Raw genomic sequence first — 17,072 nt, 5'->3', positions numbered from 1 at the left:
GGTGGTGGTGGTGGTGGGGGTGGTGGTGGTGGTGTGGTGGTGGTGGTGGGGTGGTGGTGGTAGTGGGGTGGTGGTGGTGGTGGTGGTAGTGGTGGGTGGTGGTGGTGGGGTGGTGGTAGTGGTGGTAGTGGGGTGGTGGTAGTGGTGGTGGTAGTGGTGGTGGTGGGGTGGTGGTGGTGGGGTGGTGGTAGTGTTGGTAATGGTAGTGGTGGTAGTCGTAGTGGTGGTGGTGGTGGTAGTGGTGGTGGGGTGGGGGTGGTCGTGGTGAGCGGACGGGAGACGTGACACACAGCACGGAGACAACCACCCGGTTTAGATTGGTATTGTCCTCTGTGGGTTGTCTGTGTGGTGAGTCTCTGTGGGTCTCTGTGTGGTGAGTCTGTGGTTCTCTGTGTGAGTCTGTAGGTCTCTGTGTGAGTTGTGTGAGTCTCTGTGTGGTGAGTCTGTGGGTCTCTGTGTGGTGAGTCTGTAGGTCTCTGTGTGAGTCTGTGGGTCTCTGTGTGGTGAGTTTCTGGTGGAGAGTCTATGGCTTCTCTGTGTAGTGAGTTTGTGGGTCTCTGTGTGAGTCTGTGGGTCTCTGTGTGGTGAGTCTGTGGGTCTCTGTGTGGTGAGTCTGTGGTTCTCTGTGTGAGTCTGTAGGTCTCTGTGTGAGTTGTGTGGGTCTCTGTGTGGTGAGTCTCTGGTGGAGAGTCTATGGCTTCTCTGTGTAGTGAGTTTGTGGGTCTCTGTGTGAGTCTGTGGGTCTCTGTGTGGTGAGTCTGTCGGTTCTATGTGTGGTGAGCCTGTGGGTCTCTTTGCGAGTTGTGTGGGTCTCTGTGTGGTGAGTCTGTGGGTTCTCTGTGTGGTGAGTCTGTGGGTTCTCTGTGTGGTGAGTCTGTGGGTCTCTTTGCGAGTTGTGTGGGTCTCTGTGGTGAGTCTCTGTGTGGTAAGTCTATGGGTCTCTGTGTGGTGAGTCTGTGGTTCTCTGTGTGAGTCTGTAGGTCTCTGTGTGAGTTGTGTGGGTCTCTGTGTGGTGAGTTTCTGTGTGGAGAGTCTGTGGGTTCTCTGTGTGGTGTGTCTGTGGGTTCTCTGTGTGGTGAGTCTGTGGGTTCTCTGTGTGGTGAGTCTGTGGGTTCTCTGTGTGGTGAGTCTGTGGGTTCTCTGTGTGGTGAGTCTGTGGGTTCTCTGTCTGGTGAGTCTGTGGGTCTCTTTGCGAGTTGTGTGAGTCTCTGTGTGGTGAGTCTGTGGGTTCTCTGTGTGGTGAGTCTGTGGGTCTCTTTGCGAGTTGTGTGGGTCTCTGTGTGGTGAGTCTCTGTGTGGTGAGTCTGTGGGTTCTCTGTGTGTTGAGTCTGTGGGTCTCTTTGCGAGTGGTGTGGGTCTCTGTGTGGTGAGTCTGTGGGTTCTCTGTGTGGTGAGTCTGTGGGTTCTCTGTGTGGTGAGTCTGTGGGTCTCTTTGCGAGTTGTGTGGGTCTCTGTGGGAGTCTATGGGACTCTCTGTGTGAGTCACTGGTGAGTCCATCAACTCACTACACCTGCGAACGTCGTTTTACCACAGGCAGTGGCTGAATCTCAGAAGCAAACCCCGGGCTCCACGCTTGCGTCTACATTATTTAGAGGATGCTGCTGCTGTAAATTTCCCCGCGAAGATAAATCCACTACTTGGTTGAGCTGCTATCGTTTGTAGCGGCCAGCGTCGCTTCGGAGAAAGCCCCTTAGCTCGTAACAATACAAAGCAGTTGAGTTTATCGAAGCTTAGTGTCGTTTGTGTATATTTGTAAGTGATTCGTATACATTTGCTATACTTTGCACTCCTATCGCGTCTTTGAGTATTGTGTTTTTGTTCGTTTAACAGCGCAGCAGGCTTTTCGCGACCGATATCATCCACAATACAGGTTTTTGTTTGTGTTAGATTGCGTAAGTACATTAATCTGTCGTTAAGCCCGTTAAATAACCCAGCCGCCAATGGATACCCATTGTCATTTAGATGCATTCATTAATCGCCCTCCCCACCACTTCGCGTAGATGTGATGACGTCACAAGTGACGTCATCACATCACAAGTGACGTCATCACACCTACGCCTCTATTTAAGGAACCAAACAGGAGGATGATTTCTCCACACAGATCTGGCTGCCACCTGATGATGCTCGTTGTAGTTACTGGCGAAACGTCACGGGACTCAGATTGTAAATGTTGTTGTGGCTTTACTCTCCAACACACAAGCGGCTAGTGCTGTACTAGTAACGTACTGATTGTGATTGTACTCAGTACTCAGATTGTAAATGTTGTAGTGGGTTTGCTCTCCAACACACAAGCGGTTAGTGCTGTACTAGTAACGCACTGATTGTGATTGTACTCAGTACTCAGATTGTGAATGTTGTGGATTTACTCTCCAACACACAACTGGTTAGTGCTGTACTAGTAACTCACTGATTGTGATTGTACTCAGTACTCAGATTGTGAATGTTGTTGTGGATTTACTCTCCAACACACAAGCGGTTAGTGCTGTTCTAGTAACGTACTGATTGTGATTGTACTCAGCACTCAGATTGTGAATGTTGTGGCTTTACTCTCCAACACACAACTGGTTAGTGCTGTACTAGTAACTCACTGATTGTGATTGTACTCAGTACTCAGATTGTGAATGTTGTTGTGGATTTACTCTCCAACACACAAGCGGTTAGTGCTGTACTAGTAACGCACTGATTGTGATTGTACTCAGTACTCAGATTGTAAATGTTGTGATTTGGCTCTCCAACACACAAGCGGTTAGTGCTGTACTAGTAACGCACTGATTGTGATTGTACTCAGTACTCAGATTGTGAATGTTGTGGATTTACTCTCCAACACACAACTGATTAGTGCTGTACTAGTAACTCACTGATTGTGATTGTACTCAGTACTCAGATTGTGAATGTTGTTGTGGATTTACTCTCCAACACACAAGCGGTTAGTGCTGTTCTAGTAACGTACTGATTGTGATTGTACTCAGCACTCAGATTGTGAATGTTGTGGATTTACTCTCCAACACACAAGCGGTTAGTGCTGTTCTAGTAACGCACTGATTGTGATTGTACTCAGTACTCAGATTGTGAATGTTGTTGTGGATTTACTCTCCAACACACAAGCGGTTAGTGCTGTACTAGTAACGCACTGATTGTGATTGTACTCAGTACTCAGATTGTAAATGTTGTAGTGGGTTTACTCTCCAACACACAAGCGGTTAGTGCTGTACTAGTAACGCACTGATTGTGATTGTACTCAGTACTCAGATTGTGAATGTTGTAGTGGGTTTACTCTCCAACACACAAGCGGTTAGTGCTGTACTAGTAACGCACTGATTGTGATTGTACTCAGTACTCAGATTGTGAATGTTGTGGATTTACTCTCCAACACACAAGCGGCTAGTGCTGTACTAGTAACGCGCTGATTGTGATTGTACTCAGTACTCAGATTGTGAATGTTGTGTTTAATATTTTACAACAATTTTATTGTTTTACATTTTTATTATTTTATTGTTTCCCTATCTACGTGGTGGTGACTTTACCGAAGGAACCAAGAATATGAATCCCTGCAGTCACGAAAGCTTTCAATCAAAATTTAAGCGGGAACTATTAATAATTTAGAAACGTGCATTTAGATTATTCAGCATTACTGCAGTAAATGTCCACACGTTAAGTCGCTTCTGAAAAATAAGTTCATATCTCGGTGGGCCTTATATCTGCTGAGATGAAAATCGTTGTGTTTATTTGTACATATTCTTGGTTCCTTCGGCAAAGTCACGTAAATGTAAAACAAAAATAAATAAATAAAAGTCCCTTTTATTATTTTAAACTTATTATTTAAAGTAAAATTTTCTTATCGTAATTTTATTATTTTACTTATTTTTATTTTATTTTTCTATTTCATTGACTTCACCGAAATAACCGAGAAGATGAATCCCTGCAGTCACGAAAGCTTCAAATCAAAAATGCTCCAAAGCTCTTCGGATTCCTCCTGCTCCAGTATAAATATCCTGATGTGCTGTGTATCTATATACAGAGGTCTACAATCGCGTGCATATTTAGAGCTGATAAGGTAACAGAGATAACGAGGGAGTTCGAGAGCGTGTGAGAGAGTCATTTTGCCAGAGAGAGAGAGCGAGAGTGAGATAGAGAGATGAGTGAGAGTTGGAAAGAGAGAGTTGAAGCGAGATTGGGAGAACAAACCCTATCATTATATTTTGTTACTGGCAAAAGGAGGTCCAATGATGTAGATGCTTACCCAGAGCCCTCATAGCGGCATTGTCTTTGAGCTGTACAGCCTTTTGGCGTCATCTGGTCTAGCACCAATTGAGACTCGGCTCTAAGGAAAGCTGTCCCTGGTGTGGACCAATCAGTTCCAAGGACAATGCATCATCATATTATCAAAGCGTGTTTTTTGTTTGCATTTTGACTGCAAGTATTGTGGTTGATGCAGCAACATGAATCCTTGTAAAAAAAAGGTTTCAGTTTTGTTCCCAAAAAAAAGGGGGAAAACCCCCGTATTATGATAGTGGGAGAGAGAGTTCGAGAGAGAGAGAGAGAGTGTGTAAGAGAGAGAGACAAGAGTTTGAAAAACGGAGAGTGAGCGTTATAAAGAGTTTAAAAAATATTACCATAGAAAACAGGGGGAACATATATAGAGAGAGAGTAGGGCGAGGGGGGTAGAGAGAGAGGGGGGTAGAGAGAGAGGGGGGAGAGAGAGAGAGGGGGTAGAGATGGGGGGTAGGGCGAGGGGGGGTAGAGAGAGGGGGGTAGAGAGAGAGGGGAGAGAGAGAGAGGGGGGTAGAGATGGGGGGGGGGGGTAGGGCGAGGGGGGGTAGAGAGAGAGGGGGTAGAGAGAGAGAGGGGGTATTGAGAGAGGGGGTAGAGAGAGAGAGGGGGTAGAGAGAGAGAGAGGGGGTAGAGAGAGGGGGTAGAGAGAGATGGGGTAGAGAGAGGGGGTAGAGAGAGAGAGGGGGTAGAGAGAGAGGGTAGAGAGAGAGGGTAGAGAGAGGGGGTAGGGCGAGGGGGGTAGAGAGAGAGGGGGATAGAGAGAGGGGGTAGAGAGAGAGAGGGGGTAGAGAGAGAGGGGGTAGAGAGAGAGGGGGTAGAGAGAGAGGGGGTAGAGAGAGGGGGGGTAGAGAGAGATGGGGTAGAGAGAGAGAGGGGGTAGAGAGAGAGGGGGTAGAGAGAGAGGGGTAGAGAGAGAGGGCGTAGAGAGAGAGGGGTAGAGAGAGAGGGTAGAGAGAGGGGGTAGAGAGAGAGAGGGGTAGAGAGAGAGGGGGTAGAGAGAGAGGGGGTAGAGAAAGGGGGTAGAGAGAGAGGGAGTAGAGAGAGAGGGGGTAGAGAGAGGGAGTAGAGAGAGGGGGTAGAGAGAAAGGGGTAGAGAGAGAGGGTAGAGAGAGAGAGAGGGTAGAGAGAGAGAGAGTAGAGAGAGAGAGGGGGTAGAGAGAGAGAGGGGGTAGAGAGAGGGGTAGAGAGAGAGGGGGTAGAGAGAGGGGGTAGAGAGAGAGAGAGGGGGTAGAGAGAGAGAGGGGGTAGAGAGAGAGGGGTAGAGAGAGAGGGTAGAGAGAGGGGGTAGAGAGAGAGAGGGTAGGAGAGAGAGAGGGGGTAGAGAGAGAGGGGGTAGAGAGAGAGAGGGGGTAGAGAGAGAGAGAGGGGGTAGAGAGAGGGGGTAGAGAGAGATGGGGTAGAGAGAGGGGGTAGAGAGAGAGGGGGTAGAGAGAGAGGGTAGAGAGAGAGGGTAGAGAGAGGGGGTAGGGCGAGGGGGTAGAGAGAGAGGGGGATAGAGAGAGGGGGTAGAGAGAGAGAGGGGGTAGAGAGAGAGGGGGTAGAGAGAGAGGGGGTAGAGAGAGAGGGGGTAGAGAGAGAGAGGTGGTAGAGAGAGGGGGTAGAGAGAGGGGGTAGAGAGAGGGGTAGAGAGAGGGGGTAGAGAGAGAGGGGGTAGAGAGAGGGGGTAGAGAGAGAGGGGGTAGAGAGAGAGGGCGTAGAGAGAGAGGGGGTAGAGAGAGAAGGGGTAGAGAGAGGGGGTAGAGAGAGGGGGTAGAGAGAGAGGGGGTAGAGAGAGAGGGGGTAGAGAGAGAGGGGGTATTGAGAGAGGGGTAGAGAGAGAGGGGGTAGAGATAGAGGGGGTAGAGAGAGAGGGGTAGAGAGATAAGTGGTAGAGAGAGAGGGGGTAGAGAGAGAGGGGGTATTGAGAGAGGGGGTAGAGAGAGAGGGGGTAGAGATAGAGGGGGTAGAGAGAGAGGGGGTAGAGAGAGAGGGGGTAGAGAGAGAGGGGGTAGAGAGAGGGGGGGTAGAGAGAGATGGGGTAGAGAGAGAGAGGGGGTAGAGAGAGAGGGGGTAGAGAGAGAGGGGGTAGAGAGAGAGGGAGTAGAGAGAGAGAGGGGGTAGAGAGAGAGGGTAGAGAGAGGGGGTAGAGAGAGAGGGGGTAGAGATAGAGGGGGTAGAGAGAGAGAGGGGTAGAGAGAGAGGGGTAGAGAGAAGGGGGTAGAGAGAGAGGGGGTAGAGAGAGAGGGGGTAGAGAGAGAGGGGGTAGAGAGAGAGGGGGGTAGAGAGAGAGGGGGTATTGAGAGAGGGGGTAGAGAGAGGGGGGGTAGAGATAGAGGGGGTAGAGATAGAGGGGGTAGAGAGAGAGGAGGTAGAGAGAGGGGGGTAGAGAGAGGGGGGTAGAGATAGAGGGGGTAGAGAGAGAGGGGGTAGAGAGAGAGGGGGTAGAGAGAGAGGGGGGGGGTAGAGAGAGAGGGGGTAGAGAGAGAGGGGTACAGAGGGGGTAGAGAGAGAGGGGGTAGAGAGATAGGGAAGGGGTAAGGAGGAGGAGGAGGAGCTGAACGTGCTTCTCCGTGTTGCTGTTCGTGTCGACGAAGAAAGTAGCACAGATGGATTTGTTGCGCAATGGTGCAACTCGTGAAATCTTTCATAAAAAAAAAGCGATGGAAAGATACAAAAAAAACCGAAATGAATAACGAAGCAAAGTGGCGACTAAACAGCAGCACACTTTCTAGTTCCGGCGGTAAAGTCACGTAGGATCAAATTAAAAATACATTCAAATTAAAAAAATAAAAAATCAAATCACGACGTTTCGGAAGCATCACAAGCTTCCGTCATCAGGTGGGAAGGCAACAGCAAGATACTAATTGCTCTAATGGGCACATTACAGCAATTTGGGAGACATTACATCAATTTGTTTATTGCTGTGGCCTTCCCACGTGATGACGGAGAGCTTGCGATGCTTCCGAAACGTCGTGATTTGATTCATTTTATTTTTATTTTATTTTTTTTAAACATTATTTTTAATTTATTTTATACCCACGCAACGTTACCGAACGAACTAAAAAGTTCTGGCTCATCGCAGTCACGAAAAACTTAACATCAAGATTAAACCGATCATCTTCTTGTTTCCTCTGACCGTAAAAAAACACACACACACGAGAGAGATAGAGAGAGAGAGAGAGTGAAAAAAATATTGGGCTAGAGAGCTTTAGAAAGGGAATTTAAGGTCGTGTACGAGAGAGTTAGATGGAGTAAGAGAGAGTAGGAGAGAGAAGGTTAAGACACAGAGTGAGGGATAGGGAGAAAGAGAGTTGGAGAGAGAGAACGAGAGAGAGAGAAGAGAAATGAGAGTTAGATAAAGGGGGAGAGAACGAGAGAGGGTAGGGTAGGGGGGGGGTGAGAGTTGGAGAGAAAAGCCGCGTTAGATAGAGTGGTTGGAGTTACAGAGAATGGGAAAGAGAGGGAGAGAGATGAGGGGGGGGGGGAGATAGAGAGATGAGGGGGAGATAGAGAGAGAGAAAGAGATGAGGGGGGGTGGAGATAGAGAGAGGGAGAGAGAAAGCGAGTTGGAGAGAGAGGGGGGGAGATAGAGAGAGAGAGAAGGGGGGTGGATATATATAGAGAGAGAGAGTTGGAGAGAGATGAGGGGGGGGGAGATAGAGAGAGAGAGTTGGAGAGGGAGAGAGAGATGAGGGGGGAGATAGAGAGAGAGAGAGAGTTGGAGAGAGATGAGGGGGGGGGGTGGAGATAGAGAAAGAGAAAGTTGGAGAGAGAGGGGGAGAGAGAGAGTTGGAGAGAGAAAGAGAGAGTGGAAGAGAGAGATAGGAGGAGGGGGTGGAGATAGAGAGAGAGAGGGAGAAGGAGAGAGAGATGAGCGGGGGAGATAGAGAGAGAGAGGGAGAAAGATGGGGGGGGGGGTGGAGAGAGAGAGAGAGTTGGAGAGAGAGAAAGAGATGAGGGGGGAGAGAGAGAGTTGGAGAGAGAGAGGGGGGGAGAGAGAGAGTTTGAAACAGAAATCAAGAAAAGCAGCGTTAGATAGAGTGGGGGAGTTACAGAGAATGGGAAAGAGAAAGAGAGAGTGGAAGAGAGAGAGAGAGGGGGGTGGAGATTGAGGGAGAGAGAGAGAGTTGGAGAGGGAGAGAGAGAGATGAGGAGGTGGGGGTAGAGAGAGAGGGAGAGTTGGGAGAGGGAGAGAGAGAGAGAGAGAGAGGAGGTGGAGAGAGAGAGAGAGGGAGAGTTGGAGAGGGAGAGAGAGATGAGGAGGTGGGGGTAGAGAGAGAGAGAGAGGGAGAGTTGGAGAGGGAGAGAGAGATGAGGAGGTGGGGTAGGAGAGAGAGATGAGGAGGTGGGGGTAGAGAGAGAGAGAGTTGGAGAGGGAGAGAGAGAGAGGGAGAGTTGGAGGGAGAGAGAGAGAGATGAGGAGGAGGGGGTGGAATTAGAAAGAGCGTGGAGGCAATAAAGCAAACCACGTTTCGCTCAAACTGAACTTGACTGCGCTCAGAAGCCGCGTTTGTCTAAGCCTCACGACTCATTAGCCGAGCTGTCAATCACCGCACGGGGGGGTGGGGGGGGGGCTTCGGGGGGGGAGGAGCAGAATGAGCAGAGGAGAGAGACAAAGGCGGACGAGGGACCACACAGCCCCAGCTCGCAACGGTCACAACGCCGATTTAGAATCATCCCCGAAGCTGTCCCGGAGGATCGATGAATTCGAAGAGCTATGAAGCTCTTTGTGTCACAGATGTATCGGTTGGGGGGCACTGGGGGAGGTGGGTGGGGTGGTCCAGAACCTTACAACAACAGCAACAACAACGCACAAGCACGAGGGGAGTGTAAAGTACAAGGCTGGAGTAAACAAATCCCGTAAACAATGCGGTACACAGATAGAACGCTTTGACTGGTCGTTTTGTCAATCTTACAGGGCAAGATGGCCACACGGAACTGTTGTGTCGCAGGGGCTGTGACAGACGCGACCCCTTTAGTAAGAGTCGGCGACTTTATCGTCGTCATCGTCATCGTCGTCGTCATCATCGTCATTGTCGTCATCATCGTCGTCATCGTCGTCATCGTCATCATTGTCGTCATCATCGTCGTCGTCATCATCGTCATCATTGTCGTCATCGTCGTCATCATCGTCGTCGTCATCATCGTCATCGTCGTCGTCATCGTCGTCATCATCGTCGTCGTCATCATCGTCGTCGTCGTGATCATTGTCATCATCATTGGCGTCATCGTCGTCATCATCGTCATCATTGTCATCATCGTCATCGTCGTCATCATCGTCATCATTTTAGTCGTCGTCATCATCGTCATCGTCATCATAGTCGTCACCTTCGTCGTCGTCGTCATCGTCGTCATCGTCGTCATCATAGTCATCATTGTCGTCGTCGTCATCATCGTCATCATCGTCGTCGTCATCGTCGTCATCATCGTTATCATCGTCGTCGTCATCGTCATCGTCATCATCGTCGTCATCATCGTCGTCATCATCGTCGTCGTCGTCATCATCGTCGTCATCATCGTCGTCATCATCGTCATCATCGTCGTCATCGTCGCCATCATCAACAGCCCGTGGGAGGCTATACCGGGGAGGGTGCCAAGGGGGGGAGCCTTTGCCTTTGGTGTCTACGAGTCCAATTAGGAGCGCGCGCGCGCCCGCGCGCGCGTGACGGCTGTGGGAACGGCGGTCGCGATGTTGGAGCGTCGGGCGCTAAGAGAAGCGGAGTCAAAAAAAAAAGTCGCGCGCGCTAAGACAAAGGTGCCCTTGCCACGCCCCCTCCACCGCCAAGCCCCGCCCACCCTCGCCCTGCCCCGCCCACCCCCGCCCGGCCACGCCCCCACGTGTCGCCTTGTGACGACGAGGTAGCGAGCGCCTCTGGAGGCGGGCGAGGTACACGAAAGGAGGGTGGGCGTGTTAGTAAGGGAGTGTGTGTGTATGAGTGTGTGTATGTGTGTGTATGTATGTGTTAGTAAGGGAGTGTGTGTATGAGTGTGTGTATGTGTGTGTATGTATGTGTTAGTAAGGGAGTGTGTGTGTGTATGAGTGTGTGTAGGTGTGTGTATGTATGTGTTAGTAAGGGAGTGTGTGTATGAGTGTGTGTAGGTGTGTGTATGTATGTGTTAGTAAGGGAGTGTGTGTGTATGAGTGTGTAGGTGTGTGTATGTATGTGTTAGTAAGGGAGTGTGTGTGTGTATGAGTGTGTGTAGGTGTGTGTATGTATGTGTTAGTAAGGGAGTGTGTGTGTGTATGAGTGTGTGTAGGTGTGCGTATGTATGTGTTAGTAAGGGAGTGTGTGTGTATGAGTGTGTGTAGGTGTGTGTATGTATGTGTTAGTAAGGGAGTGTGTGTGTATGAGTGTGTGTAGGTGTGTGTATGTACGTGTTAGTAAGGGAGTGTGTGTGTATGAGTGTGTGTAGGTGTGTGTATGTATGTGTTAGTAAGGGAGTGTGTGTGTGTGTATGAGTGTGTGTAGGTGTGTGTATGTATGTGTTAGTAAGGGAGTGTGTGTGTGTATGAGTGTGTGTAGGTGTGTGTATGTATGTGTTAGTAAGGGAGTGTGTGTGTTTGAGTGTGTGTAGGTGTGTGTATGTATGTGTTAGTAAGGGAGTGTATGTGTATGAGTGTGTGTAGGTGTGTGTATGTATGTGTTAGTAAGGGAGTGCGTGTATGAGTGTGTGTAGGTGTGTGTATGTATGTGTTAGTAAGGGAGTGTGTGTGTATGAGTGTGTAGGTGTGTGTATGTATGTGTTAGTAAGGGAGTGTGTGTGTATGAGTGTGTGTAGGTGTGTGTATGTATGTGTTAGTAACGGAGTGTGTGTGTATGAGTGTGTGTAGGTGTCGTCCGGCAAAACAACCCCCTACCTCCTCGCGGTGCCGGACGGGCAACTCTGTCGTGGACAGTGCTGTGGGGGGAGGGCCAATTCCGATTGGTTCCTCCCCTCATGGCGTCTGTGACCACCACAGGGGCTAAACGGGGGCTCTGGACGGGTGCGAGGGGCTGGTAACCCCTCCACCTTCAAAAAAATACCACGAAACTACAACTTAAACTTAAATATGTAAAAAATAAGCTTGTGCCGGAGGCCCCGGGGGACAAGCGTCTATGACGTCTCCTGGCCAAACCCCAATTGGCAGAGCCAGGAGATTGAATCTCAACCCTCAGGGCTCTTCCCGAAACAACGAAAAGCCATTACGGATGGCCACGTGGAATGTTCGAACGCTCACTGCGGAGGAGAGGCTGCCACTCCTCTGTCTGGAGCTGGACTGGTACCGCTTGGATCTCTGTGGCATTCAGGAGGTCCGGTGGACCGGTTCTGGCTCCTGCCACCATGAGGGGTGGACAGTCCTCTACTCGGGGCAGGAGACGGCCAAACAACAGGGTGTGGCTCTTCTTTTGAACAAAAGAATTAAGGGGGCGTGGGAGCGTAGCGGTGAGGTGTGGGAAGCTGTAAGCCCCAGGCTACTTTGGGCTCGCCTTCCCATCAATCGGAGGCGAGGATTAGTGGTCGTGGTTACTTATGCCCCCACCGAAGACGAACATCCGTGGAGGGATGCAGGCAAAGCCGATGAATCAGATGCCTTCTATGACCTCCTGTCACAGGTGCTGGCTAAAGTGGCCCCTCGAAATAGAGTCATCTTGTTGGGTGACTTCAATGCCCGAGTTGGTCATGATGCTGGCACCTGGCCTGGAGTGATTGGAGGGCATGGGCCGGATCAGCTTAATAACAACGGTAGGAGGCTGCTAGATTTTTGTGCAGCCCATGGACATGTAATTACCAACACGCTGTTCCGGCATCGGCGCATCCAAACAACATCATGGATGCATGCCGGGTCCAAGCAAGAACATCTGCTGGACTACATAGTGATGGACCAGCGGATGCGAGCCCATGTCCTTGACACCAGGAACTACCGTGGAGCTGATCTGCCCTCTGACCATCGACTTGTCATCTGTAAGATGCGCCGCCCATTCTTCCGCTCCGGTGGTGGGTGTACACCCAGGACCCCATTCCAACCAAAAGTGGCCTGGTCTCGGTTATCTGATGAAAGTTGCAAGCGAGAATTTCATCATCGCCTGCGGCTGGGGTTGGCATCGTCCCCCACTCCTCCTGATGTCGAGGGTAAATGGGCGAGGTTTAGAACTGTGACTCATGCGGCTGCAATGTCTGCTTTGGGTACGCGGTCAGGACCTCCCCAAAGACCCTTGCTGACAGAGGAGGTGTTCAGGATGGTTGAGAAAAAGCGACAGGCCCACTGTCATCGGCTACAGAATCCCACGTCAGAGAATGAGGAGGCTTACCGTAACCTTCGCTCGGAGGTTCGGAGAGCCGTGAGGCACTGCAAGTATGGGTGGTGGTCGCGGGTTGCTGAGGAGATGGAGTCTGCCTCAGTGGCCCGCGATCACAAATCTCTATTTAACTCCATCAAAAAAGAAACCTGCAGCGCCACACCTATTACCATCATTAGGGGAAAAAGTGGTGATCCAATCTCTGACCCCCAGGAACAGGTTTGCAGGTTTGCTGAGCATTTCTGTGAGGTCCTGGGGGAGGGAAAATCCCTCAGCCAGGAAAACATCATGGCACAAAGTGAGGATGACCCTGCTGAGGCTGCGTTGCCTCAAATATTGAAAGAAGTCACCCCCTGTGAGTGGCTGGCTGAGGTGCCATCTGTTTAGGAAGTACTGAGGGCGATCCGGAGTCTGAGACCAGGAAAGGCAGCAGTCAGAGATGATTTCCCAAGCGAAATGCTGAGGGAGGGTGGAGTTTGTGGACAGACTGCCCTATAAGACATCATAACAACAGTCTGGACCACTGGACGGGTTCCGCAGGATTGGAAGAATGCCCTGGTGGTCACCCTCTTTAAGAAGGGGGACCGCATAGACTGTAACAACTACAGGGGCATTTCACTCCTCAGTGTGCCGGGAAAGGTCCTGGCAAGGATTATTCAACATCGCCTTGCAAGGCACGCTGAGGAGAGGCTTGCGGAGCCCCAGTGCGGTTTCAGGAAAGGGCGGTCCTGCACAGATGCCATATTTTCTGTCCGTCTGCTACAGCAGAGGTGTAGGGAATTCCAGCAAGATCTACATCTCTGCTTTATTGACCTGGTCAAGGCTTTTGATACCATCAATAGGCATGGGCTCTGGGTTGTTCTTCTTGCTTTTGGAGTACCTGAACCTCTGCTCACGATCATTAAGGACCTTCATGATGGTGAGCGGGCCCGGATATAACTACGTGGCCGGGAGTCGGAGCCTTTCCCTGTACACCTTGGGGTGCGAAAGGGATGTCCTCTGGCTCCCACATTATTTAACATCTATTTTGACCACGTAGTTCGTGAAGCCTTCAATAGCTGTACTGGGGGAATCTCCATGTGGTACAGATATAATGGGAGGCTGATCGATGCCCGGGTACGGTCAAGGGATGGCTCCCTATTGCTCAACCACGTTATGTATGCTGATGATTTGGTAATAGCTGCTCATTCAGAGGAGGAGTTGGAGATGCTGCTGCTGAGACTGGAGCGTTACACTAACAGATGGGGCCTTACCATCAGCCCCACCAAAACTAAGCACCTGCCTGGGTATTTTGTACCATCGGACACTCAACCCCCACACCTCCCAATCGGTGATGGGGCAGTTGTGGAGAGAGTGGAGAGTTTCCCATACCTAGGCAGTGTGCTCATTACCGGCTCCAGTTTAACAGCAGAGGTCTCACTCCGAATCAGTCGAGCGGCAATATCTTTTCATCGGTTGCGTAACGCTGTGTGGAAGCTACCTGGACTGTCGCTCCGCACTAAGCTTCAGGTCTTCTCGGCCACGGTCATTCCCTCCCTTCTCTACGCTTGCGAAACGTGGACCCCCTAATGGAACATCTTCACCGGTTAGAAACATTTAGGCTGGCCTGCCAACGATTTATCCTGGGTTTAACCAGACTGGATTGTGTGAGGAGCTCACAAATCCTTGAAAAATCTGGGCAAGGTCCCATCGGTGAGCTCCTCCGGCGGGCAAGGCTGCGATGGCTGGGTCATGTAGCCCGCATGCCCAGCCACCGCATGCCGAAACAGCTTTTGTTTGGCCGGATCGAGGGGGCTAAGCGGGCACGGCATGGGCTAGAGAAGAGATGGAGTGATGTGGTACAAGAGGACGTGGAGCTGAGTGGACTTGCCGATGACTGGTACCAGCGGTGCCAAGATCGGCCTCTGTGGAGGAGGCTCGTGAAGGATGCTGCTACTGGGCAGTTGGAGGTAGTCGCCCTGAGCGACACTCAGAACAACGAGCGGAGCGCCGTGTGGCACCTGGGTCTGCCCCGTGACCTCCTGCCAGCGGGCGTTCGACACTTCACGTGGCCTCAGGGTGCACATAGCCTGGCACAAGCGTCGTGGTGACGTCACCGCCACTTAGTGGCGAATGGCGGTTGCTGTTGTAAGGGAGTGTGTGTATAATTGTGTGTGGGTGTGTATGTGTTAGTAAGGGAGTGTGTGTATAAGTGTGTGTGGGTGTGTATGTGTTAGTAAGGGAGTGTTTGTATAAGTGTGTGTGGGTGTGTTTGTGTTAGTAAGGGAGTGTGTGTATAAGTGTGTGTGGGTTTGTATGTGTTAGTAAGGGTGTGTGTGTATAAGTGTGTGTGTGGGGAGCGATAGTGTAGCGGTTAGCGCGCGGCGCTATGAACCTGGCGACCCGGGTTCGATTCCCGCTCACGGACAACACCAGTGACGATTATCTGAACCGGTCCCGGGCCTCCCCTAGGTCGACTCAGCCTCAAATGAGTACCTGGTGCGGTGTGTAAACATTGCCACTAGGGAGACAAAGGCGGTCGGGCGTGGTGCTGGCCACCCACCCCCTCGTGTACCGTTCCGGCCTTCATAGGTGCTCGCTAACAGCACTTGCCCCAACAGTCTGTTAAGGCTATATGGGGGATCTTTGTTCTTTGTTTGTAGGTGAGTATGTCTTAGTAAGGGTGTGTGTATATGTGTGTGTGTGTCAGTAAGGGAGTGTGTGTATAAGTGTGTGTGTATGTGTCAGTAAGGGAGTGTGTGTATAAGTGTGTGTGGGTGTGTATGTGTTAGTAAGGGTGTGTGTGTATTAGTGTGTGTTGGGTGTGTTTGTGTTAGTAAGGGTTTGTGTGTATAAGTGTGTGTAGGTGAGTATGTGTTAGTAAGGGTGTCTGTATAAGTGTGTGTATGTGTTAGTAAGGGAGTGTGTGTATGTGTGTATGTGTTAGTAAGAGTGTGTGTATAAGTGTGTGTAGGTGTGTTTGTGTTAGTAAGCGTGTGTGTATAAGTGTGTGTGTATGTGTTAGTAAGGGAGTGTGTATAAGTGTGTGTAGGTGTGTTTGTGTTAGTAAGGGTGTGTGTATAAGTGTGTGTATGTGTCAGTAAGGGTATGTGTATAAGTGTGTGTATAAGTGTGTGTATAAGTGTGTGTAAGCGTGTTTGTGTTAGTAAGGGTGTGTGTATAAGTGTGTGTGTATGTGTTAGTAAGGGAGTGTGTATAAGTGTGTGTAGGCGTGTTTGTGTTAGTAAGGGTGTGTGTATAAGTGTCTGTTATTGTGTATGTGTTAGTAAGGGAGTGTTTGTATAAGTGTGTGTATGTGTTAGTAAGGGAGTGTGTGTATAAGTGTGTGTAGGTGAGTATGTGTCAGTAAGGGAGTGTGTGTATAAGTGTGTGTCGGTGTATATGTGTTAGTAAGGGAGTGTGTATATAAGTGTGTGTGGGTGTGTATGTGTTAGTAAGGGAGTGTTTGTATAAGTGTGTGTATAAGTGTCAGTAAGGGAATGTGTGTATAAGTGTGTGTATAAGTGTGTATATAAGTGTGTGTAGGTGTGTATGTGTTAGTAAGGGAGTGTGTGTATAAGTGTGTGTAGGGGTTAGTAAGGGAGTGTGTGTATAAGTGTGTATAAGTGTCAGTAAGGAAGTGTGTGTATAAGTGTGTGTATAAGTGTGTGTATGTGTGTGTAGGTGTGTGTAGGTGTGTATACGTGCGTGTATAAGGGTGTGTGTATAAGTGTGTAGGTGTGTATGTCTTAGTAAGGGTATGTGTATAAGTGTGTGTATAAGTGTGTGTATAAGTGTGTGTATAAGTGTGTGTATAAGTGTGTATAAGTGTGTGTGTAGGTGTGCATGTGTTAGTAAGGGTGTGTGTATAAGTGTGTGTATGTCTTAGTAAGGGTGTGTGTATAAGTGTGTGTGTAAGTGTGTGTAGGTGAGTATGTCTTAGTAAGGGTGTGTGTGTGTAGGTGTTTGTATAAGTGTGTGTAGGTGTGTATGTGTCAGTAAGGGAGTGTGTATGTATCAGTAAGGGAGTGTGTAGGTGAGTATGTGTTAGTAAGGGAGTGTGTGTAGGTGAGTATGTCTTAGTAAGGGTGTGTGTATAAGTGTGTATAAGTGTGTGTATAAGTGTGTATATAAGTGTGTGTAGGTGAGTATATGTTAGTAAGGGTGTGTGTATAAGTGTGTATCAGTGTGTGTATAAGTGTGTGTATAAGTGTGTGTATGTGTTCGTAAGGGTGTGTGCCTTACTTGCCGATCCCGGTTTGCTCATGGCTTCTATGGAAAGGGGGTGGACAAGGGGCGGGAGATAAAAGTGTGGTTAGACTCACTCACTCACTCAGCCACACACTCACCTACCAGGTTAACCACTCACTCGCCCAGGCAGCCACTAACTCACGCAGTCAACCAATCAATCACTCACTCAGCCACTCAGACACCCAGTCAACCACTCACTCAGCCACACACTCACCCAGTGAACCGTTCATTCAGCCACTCACTAAACCAGTCAACCGCTCACTCAGTCAGCCACTCACTCAGCCACCCAGTGAAACACTCAGCCACACAGC

The 17,072-nt window shown here is 49.9% G+C and overlaps 1 protein-coding gene across 3 annotated transcripts in view; it reads right to left on the bottom strand.

Annotated features, from left to right (window-relative positions):
- Positions 1-17,072, bottom strand: part of NR2E1 (nuclear receptor subfamily 2 group E member 1) — a 133,039-nt gene that overhangs the window by 35,155 nt on the left and 80,812 nt on the right. For all 3 annotated transcript variants that reach the window (XR_012930345.1, XM_076054491.1, XM_076054490.1), the window contains exon 2: positions 16,756-16,782. Coding sequence is in view for 2 of the 3 variants with exons in the window: in XM_076054491.1 (XP_075910606.1) it covers positions 16,756-16,777 (22 nt within the window). In the remaining variant the exon portion in view is untranslated. The remainder of the gene's footprint in view (positions 1-16,755; positions 16,783-17,072) is intronic.

The sequence above is a fragment of the Petromyzon marinus genome, chromosome 66 (genome assembly GCF_048934315.1).
Source record: "Petromyzon marinus isolate PM22_M1 ecotype Great Lakes invasive population chromosome 66, UKy_Petmar_22M1.pri1.0, whole genome shotgun sequence".
NCBI lineage: Eukaryota > Metazoa > Chordata > Hyperoartia > Petromyzontiformes > Petromyzontidae > Petromyzon > Petromyzon marinus.
This window is presented reverse-complemented; position numbering and strand designations above follow the sequence as displayed.